The 8,757-nt window shown below is 44.3% G+C and overlaps 1 protein-coding gene across 2 annotated transcripts; it reads right to left on the bottom strand.

The window, feature by feature from the left end:
- Window positions 1–857: 857 nt before the first annotated feature.
- ube2l3b (ubiquitin-conjugating enzyme E2L 3b) lies at window positions 858–6,798 on the bottom strand. 2 transcript variants are annotated; one of them, XM_063489054.1, is made up of 4 exons: window positions 6,769–6,798; window positions 4,311–4,406; window positions 4,043–4,229; window positions 858–2,233 (listed from the first exon to the last, which is right to left on the bottom strand). In XM_063489054.1, exons 1-4 carry the CDS (start codon window positions 6,781–6,783, stop codon window positions 2,079–2,081), a joined length of 453 nt encoding a protein of 150 aa, XP_063345124.1. In that variant the 5' UTR covers window positions 6,784–6,798; the 3' UTR covers window positions 858–2,078. The 2 variants fall into 2 exon arrangements, with proteins under 2 accessions (XP_063345124.1, XP_063345125.1); XM_063489055.1 differs by lacking the exon at window positions 6,769–6,798 and adding an exon at window positions 6,231–6,310.
- Window positions 6,799–8,757: the final 1,959 nt, after the last annotated feature.

Genomic DNA, 8,757 nt, shown 5'->3' on the forward strand with positions numbered 1-8,757 from the left:
CTGCTGGTTCAGTCAATATTGTTTGGAGAGAGATAAAACTAACAGCTTTAGAATCAGCGCAAAAAGGGCGTGAACACAAAGCGCAGACCCGCCGACAGATCAGAATCAGCGAGCTGTCGGCTTTCAGCCCCGACCGTGTCCGTGCCGTCAGGTGAGAAAGGCGACATCTCACTGATTTTGATCCGCGGGTCCGCGCTGTGTGTTTATGTCTTTGTGCAGAATCCGTGTACCTGCTCTCATTTACTGTCTTAGCTGTTTGGTGGTTGTTGAAATTTTGTGAGGTTTCACCTGAGATTCTGGAATTTCGGGCAAAATAAATTTATATTAAAAAATCGATTCAGGATTTTAATGAATCGATTTCACGTTATCCAAGCCAGAATCGATTTTAATCGATAAATCGATTATAAAAACCCACCCCTAGATGCTACCATTACTATTGTATGGCACAATTTTATCTGTATGTGCGTATAGCATGGAGTTTAACTGCTAACTGTCAGAACTACTGTGGGCCTCCATTATTCACCGAGCTGTAAATAAAGGGTCCATTGGAGTGAACGGAGATTTGATAGTTTGACTTCAGCTGTTTGTATGTTATAACTTTGCTTTTCTTCAGACCAACAGCAGTGAGCTCTCTGCAGCCCTGGACTGACAGCGGTGTGTTACCTGTTAGCCTCTTCTTCCCCTCGCTGTGCTCACTAAATACCTATGGTGTGGTTTTTTTAAACACCAAATCCCAGTTTATGCTGGAACAAAGTGCGAGTGAATCTATCCCTCTATAATCCAAGTGCTCATTAAGCAGCACTGGATCGAGTCACAACACAACATCCCCACAGCACCAGGAAAACATGGAGGCCGAATGGTAAGCCATCATCTTTATTATGAAACAATATTGGGACCAGATCAAATAGCTGTTACATGGTGTCGTTTGGCCGATGCAGTCCCTTTCCATGTCCCGGCACATCCCTGGACGGCCAGCCCTCTCCCAGCTGCCTTCTAGGTTACTGTTTCTCGGACGATCTCCAGGAGCTGATCCAAGCTTCAAGCTTAGTGTCTCCTTCCCCCAGCTTGATAAGTTAGGCCCCTCTCAGCTGGGTAGCTGACTATGTGAGTATGTCTCAGTGTACTACAGGTTCCTGGTTCTAAACATGGTTATACTGGGCACCCAGCAGGAGGAAAGGGGACATGCATGGAAATTCAAATCAATCCAACACATTCTTGCAGATTTTATACACAAGTGTCAATCAAAAAAAAGAAGTTTGGGAGCCAATGGCTGTTGAGGGCGGGTGAATGGCTAACCATCTGTGATGCAGAAGTTTTCAGCTGCATGTTTTTAGTGTTTGAAAATCTTTAACACTCGGAAGTCATCTCTGGCATTTCTACAATAACTCGATTCATGTACGGCCTAACATTTTCAACTGTTACAGATTCTGGGGGAGGAGATGTGAGATGGACTGTTCCACAGAGTACAGTGCATTTCTACAAGCAGTAGAGAGATGAAGGAAACATCGGCCTCGGGTCTGAGCTACGGCAACTCTCATTTCACTACTTCATGTTTCAGCTTAAAATGTTACACAAGATGGGCCAAATGAAAACCAACAAAACCAAAAACAAACACACTCGTCTTCTGCTTTTCAAAATAAAAGAATCAAATATTTATGACAAATCATGTCTAAGTGAGATCCATTTAAAACAGGAGCTGTTTCTACTGAGGAAAAGCCAAAAAAGCCCAAAGAAAATTAACACATCATGTTCCCTTAGCATTTCTTTTTTCCATTTGTCACTTTAAGAAAGAGTAGAAAGTTAGAAATGGTCTGGAGATTTACGGCGACGAGGAGGAGAGAGAGAAAGCGGTCTGATCCACAGAGAGTCCTGCTTGGCTGTCGCTGCCTGGCCTCAGCGGGGCAGCTCCAGGGCCGTTTAAAGGAGCGCTATGTGAAACGAGGGGGCTGAGGAGGTGGCGAGCTGCTGGTGGGGGACGGAGCGGGGAGGGCAGAGGAAGATCAGTATTTGGTCGGACACATGAAACAGAAGGGGGCTGGGGAGGGAGGCAGACAGAGGGCTACGCGCTCGTGACGTGATCAGTCCATTGGCCGCTTTTCTCCGTGTTTCTTTGTAAATTCTTCTGCGTTCTTCAAGAATTTTTTACGGTCTTTTGAGTATTCTTCTGCTAGGTCGGCCCTCAGGGGATGCTCAGGCTGGGGGTCGTTCACCAGCGCGATGAGGGACTGAATTACTGAAAGACACGAAGGAGATCGAGTCAGACACAAAATGCTTCCTAACAGAGCTCAGCCTCCACTTTCACAGCAGTTTCTGTTTGTCAGGAGGCTGCAGTGCACTGTGACTTACAGCTTTTTCACAACTATCATCATATAAAGCAAAGAAATAGAAAACATTTCTAAAAAGTAATAAAAATAAAACATGACTGATAATCCAGTCTGCAGTTTGTGTACTTAGATAAGTCTTTAGAGTCAGAGTGAAGGCTCATGAGTTTGTGTCATGAGAAAGTCCAACCTTCTCTTTGTCAGTCTCACATCATGCAGGTTAACGTGTCGATTTTGCAGCAGGGTCGACACCCTCGAGCTCCTCTACTAAACCTCAGCAAAGTGCTAACACATCCACATAACTTGCACTTGTGTACAACTGTTTAAACTGGTGATCCCAGAATCTGCAGTCATTTACAAATGGCTGCACTGAGCTCCTGGGATGGTCTTAAAACCCCCAACATTAACCCTACTGTAGACTGAGATTAGGGTTACAGAGAATGGCTCCATGACACCAAACCAACTGAAATGAACTCTACCCACTGTGCCCAGAACGGTGGTCAAATATCCTGCCAGAACTATGCTAAAGGCTAAACCCCACTCACTGAGGGGCAGCTTGCTTTCAGTCGTAGTGTTGGTTACTTCTGACCCTGTGTGGATTAGACAAAATCAATCCAAACTTGTTTTTAAAGTGGTTAAACATGCACGCTGTCCAGTCATTCCACCCTGAAAGAAACTGGTTCAAAGAAATCACTAAAAGACCCAAATTATAATGACATTTATACCCACGAGCACTGTGGGAAATTCTGACCACAGATCTCCCTCGTTTACACTAGCACCTCGTCTCCACTCTGTTTCCATTACAACTGAGTACCACCCCAATGATGATGGGGTTGTTATAGCAAGGTGGCCCAAACAATGGAGGAGACTGAGGATTATAGCTGCACCTTGCACCCCATCGTTGGACCACAGTGTTGGTTTATGTGCAGCTGTTTCCCTCCATGTTTCACAAACACTGGTGGGGTTGATTGTTGTGAAGGACTCAGTCTGCTGACATCACACTTTCTGCCCGACTCTGCTTGCTTGAAACCGTCGCCAGGTACTAAAAGCTGTCTGGCAGCAGGTCCTACCACCTGAGGGAAAACACTGAAAACCGAGTCGAGTCGGTGCTGGATGAAACGATGCTGAGTTCACTCTTGTTTTTCACGTCTACTTTACCCTGTGATAAACTCTGCTGGTTTTTGTTTGTTTCTTTCAAACTGAAATAACACTTGTTCTTTTAGTCAATGTTTAAGATTTAGGGAATAAATGTTCCCTAAATTGTGAGTAGGAGTTATCTCCGTGTCTCCTGCTTTGCTGATAAAACAAACAGGTTAGCAGCTGTAGTAGCAGCGATATAAAAACACACAGCCGTCTAAACGATGTGACGCTTTACTGAGTCACAGAATCGTCAGAGCTTCCTGTTACTATAGCTGTGCTGTTCAATAAATACAAAACATATTAAACACTGTTTTGGATCACACAACCATGCGTGTGGATAAAACACGTTTTCTGCTCTGTTAGTCGCTCTATGTGAAAATGCTTTGAGACTGACAGACGGACAGAAGGTTTTGAAAAATGTCGAAGTTACTGAAACAGGACAACGTTTTATTTTGGACTTTTTTTCCTGCAATCATCACATCAGACAAAAATCAAAAGAACCTGCAACATGTGCAGTTCTCCACCTCGCTGCGACTCATCAGCTCACATCGAGCAGCCCTGTGTAAGACTTCAACACCAACCTTGGTCAGTTTTGGTGGCAGGCTTCCAGTTCTCTGCACTGATCACAGGCAAGCACACCTGGCCCTTCTCATCAATGTTGGGGTGGTAGATCTTTGTCTTGAATGTGATCTTGGGAGGCTTGAAAGGGTACTCGGTGGGGAAAATGATTTCAATCCTGAATGCACCTTTGTCATAAGGAGGGTTGTCCTGAAAGGGAACAATAAGGTTAGTAAGGGGAACCTCGGGCCTACGTATCTCAGACCAGCCAAAGAAGGAACAGCAGCTTACAGGAACAATCAGCCCTTGCCATGCCAATAAGTTTGATTCCTCAACTTGAATGTTTCTGAAGTTTTTCATTCCAGACTTGCGAATCTCATCAAGTTCCTGAAAGAACAAGCACACAGTTGATATTAGAAAGGTTATTACAGTCAATACAAGAAAAATAAAACATGTATGATTTTACAGAGTTAATCCTCTGGAGTGGAAGGATACACCATCCAAATGACACCACCAGTTTAGGACAGCGTAGCAGGAAGACGCAGCCTCGCTCGAGTCTGTTTCAGCCTCCAAACTACACACCAGGTTTTAAACTGCGCTGAAATTATTTACACCACGCTCTTTCCTGAATGTTGATGTGAAGTCTAAGCAGAAAGTAAGAGTAAAGAAACAACAAGCTGATGTTGGTTTGGTTCCTGTTATCCACCTCAGAGGTCCTCAGTACTAAACAGCACCACCTCCAGTGTTTTCAGGTAAAGAAAATGAAAGCTGATATACAATGAAACATGTCACTTAAAACAAATGACAAACCAACTGCAACAAACAAAGACATCTCAGCTTTGTAGAGTAGTGTTGTATATCGTAGATTTGAGATCTGAGGATGTGTTCAGCGCTACATGTTTTATTCACAGTATGTGTACAGTGACCTGTTAAGCTCTAAACTGCTTGATTGCAACTATTTTATTGCATAAAGTAGCAGCGTTGCACTTCATCTTGTCCTTATTCATCAAATGCTAAACAAACCCAAACCTTCCAGCTAACAGGAGCGTTTCTCTTTCATTTCAGTGCAGCAGCCAACAGTGAAAGTGAAAGTGTACTACAACCTGCATCCAGCAGTACCACAGTGAACCTCCTAGTTTTCCATCAGGTTACTGGTTCTGTCACTAGTTTGACTAACATTAGATTATGTTAGCTATTAGCTGAAACACACCCACTGAGTGTCACATTCAGTACTGGCACTTAAAGCCAGCCTCGCCGACGTGGTTCCATCTGTGGCAGGTTTTTGTTGCACAGCTCGACGGTGTAAATGTGTCTAACACGTTTTTAGGGTAAAGTGATTATGATTAATAAACAGCGTATGCCCTGTTTATGGTTCAACAGCACCGACGTTTGTTTCACATGAATGAAATCCTGTTATTGTTAATCTGCATGTTCGCATTGAATAATTCCACCTGTATCGGTGAGCCGGTTACAGCTCAGAGGCCAGCTCTGCTCTCCGTGCTTTCAGCTTTGTTACTCCGGGTAAAACTTCAAACACACAGCCTCCTGTAACCGCCTCATTCAGCGGAGTGTACGTTTAAAGGCAGAAACGATAATCACGGGGAAACAAACGTAGGTTAACGCAGACCTTACGCAATATGCTACGACCACTACACAAAACGAAAGTAGCATTTAGTGTGTGTCGCCTTCAGGCCGCATTACTGGAAGTGTAACGCTGCGCTGTAGTTCACCCACACCCACTTCCTAATGGCGAACTTCAAAGTCTGATTAAGTTGAAGTGTAGCTAGCTGAGATCTGGGGATAGCAACTTAGCTGATTAGCAAACGTCTTATGCCGTGGAAATTGACACGATCTTGGGCTGCCCACTGCCGGATTGACTCCCTCGGTCACACAACTCAAGTGTTTCTGACGTTCAAACTGTAGATAAGAGACTTGAATGAGGTTTTTGGCAGCCCCGGGCAGGATCCCTGTAGATCCTCCGGCCTGATTTGGGACTGCTTAGTTGCCTAACGTTAATATTTGGTCGGCTAGGTGGTCAATGCTGACCTCTTGTTTCTGTTGAGCCTACAGCTACAGCTGGACACTGACGGTCACTTAATGCAAATATACTCTGTAACGTGAACACGAGCCAAAGGACGGACGCTTCCACTAACCGTCAATACGTCCTTAAACATTAGAAACGATCAAAAAGAACGGCAACGACAGATTTACCTTGGCCAGCCTCCTGCTCGCCGCCATCTTGAAACTACTGTGTGTTCCCAGAATTCACTGCGCTGGGAATATGGGTCTGTTCCTGCGCTGAGGCTGATCAGGTTGGACATCCGCCTGTTTGTGAACATGCCGACATGTCCACGACAGGAAGCGATGTGTTTAAATGCGGAATATCTGTAATAATATATGTTACAAACATGTTGGGCTGTGAGCCGGAGCCGCGGGAGGAGACCTGAGCCTGAGCCCAGCTGTGTCCGCTTCAGTTTTATTTTGTATTATTAATGCAGGTGTTCGCATGTAGACCCCTGAAAACGCATGATGAGTTACACCTGTATGAGTCAGCTTGTTTAACTCTCAGCTCTGCTGTCAGTCTGTTGTAATTGGCTCATTCAACAGTCATGTGGATGGCAGAGAGCAAAAAGGTTTTCCATGTGCATGTGCAATACTTTCAACAATAAAGTTTTATTTGAGTTCATGTTTCTACTTTAATATCACGTGCAAATTCATGTTCTCCCTGCACTTTCATTCTAAAGCGTACCTCCACCTGCTCCATATGAACATCTGTGAATCTGTCCATCAGCACTGCAAACAAGTACGGGCTCAGAGCACGTTTCTGATGTAACCCCCCCACTCTGAGCCCTCTGTCACTCCTGCTGCACACATGTATGTGCTGCACCACTCTGCTGTAGAATGACCATCGTCTCTCTCAGTATAGGATAATGTAGCTCTGCAGGTCATCCTTGTACCTGAAAATTGAAAAGCAGTAGTCCACCTTCAGTTTGAGTATTCAGACTGCACCGTCGCACCTCATTTATAAACATATGTACACTGTGTTATTAGAAGTTATTAATTAACTTTAGTCTGATGGCATTTTGCTAGCTACCAGCTGAGCAGCTGATGTACTTTATTATCTGAGTTTGTTAAAAATTTCTAATCAGATCACAGCCCTGGATCCTGCTGGCCTTGAGTCTGTCAGTTTGAATGTGCCTGTAAATGGATATAGATGGATTTATGCTGTTTATGTGGTTGTAAATTCTGTTTCACTGTTACACTTTGCTGTGACAGCACTGAGAGAGCAGGACAGAGAGGGTGAGAAAGAGACAGAGCTAAAAACAGGGCAAGATCTGACACGTAGTGAAAAATAATACACACCAGGGAAGCTTCTGTTTCACTGATGATGATTTTACAGAACTAATCAGTGTGTGTGGACCACAAACCTGCTCTTATAACATAGATTATGTTGATCGTCTGCAGTGCCACAGCGTGTGGAGTGATAATGGCGACCCAAACACAGACGACCAGACGCAAAACTAGATTTTGACAAATGTGTGTCGTTCATTATGGCCGATAACAAAACATTAACCAAAAGAGAAACTCCTTTCTTTCCCTAAACTGGGAAAACTACAGACATGAAACCTGGAACAGTCAGAAATACCTGAACACTTGCATCAACATAGGACTGAGGACGACAGGAAGAAGAGTGTCTGCAAATGTGCACGTTAGGTGGAAAATCATCAAAGATTTCTTTATTATTTGGTCAACAGATTGAAACGATGCTGTGATTCTCTTCTTACTGCTTTGCTGTAAGCCTACTGTGGAGAGTTCTGGTTAACACGACTGAGCTTTGGTTTGGTAACTAACGAGTCTTCACTCTGAATCATTCCCAACACTGCATTAGGTCATACGTGGCTTTTAAAAGTAACATTGTAATGTGAACTCAATGAGGTTTGCAAACATGAAACAGGCTGACTGTATTTTATAAGCATATCCAGTATGTATGACACTATGACTGTGGGAGAGTCCTCTTAAAAGTAAACATGACCCTGCATGTTAAACAGTAAGGTTGAGAAGTCCACTGCTCCCTCTTAGACATCTCCATACCTCCACAGGTATGTCACCTGGACCAGCTGCCTTTCCACTCCTCATCCTCTTCATAGCTGCCCTTCTCTCCTCCTTCCTAAGTCACTTCCTGACTCACTCACTGTCCTCCATCTGTGCTCCTCGATCTCTCGTTTTCTGCACACTCCCATCACCTGTTAGCACATCTCCATTCCTGTCCCTAATTATCTCCAGCTGCTGCACATCCTTTTCAGCTCCATCTGTCAGCGTGTAGCCACTCGGCACTGTTCTTTCCCTCCTTCTTCACATACAACTCTCTATAAGGCTTTTCCTTTGCCACGTCTGTCTTTCCTGTACACCTAGTTTCCCAGTACTCCTGTCTGTTTTTTGCACCTCTTGTCCCACTCTTTATTTGCCAATCTCTTTGGTAATCTCCTTTTAATGTTTTCCTGCACTTCCTCATCCCTCCACCAAGTCTCTTTGTCCTCTTTCCTCTGTAGGATACACCCATCACCTTCATGACAGGTTCCTTCAGCCTATAGCTGTACTGTTCCAGTCATGTTTGCTGCCACTCGGAGCCTGTCTCAACTTCTCCCTGAAATCTGTGCAGCATCCTTTATTCTTCATTTCCTACCATTGCATCCTTGCCTCTGCCTTCACTCGCTTCCTCCTCTTGATTTCCAAAGTC

This window comes from Pelmatolapia mariae, linkage group LG12 (genome assembly GCF_036321145.2).
Source record: "Pelmatolapia mariae isolate MD_Pm_ZW linkage group LG12, Pm_UMD_F_2, whole genome shotgun sequence".
In the NCBI taxonomy this organism is placed as follows: domain Eukaryota; kingdom Metazoa; phylum Chordata; class Actinopteri; order Cichliformes; family Cichlidae; genus Pelmatolapia; species Pelmatolapia mariae.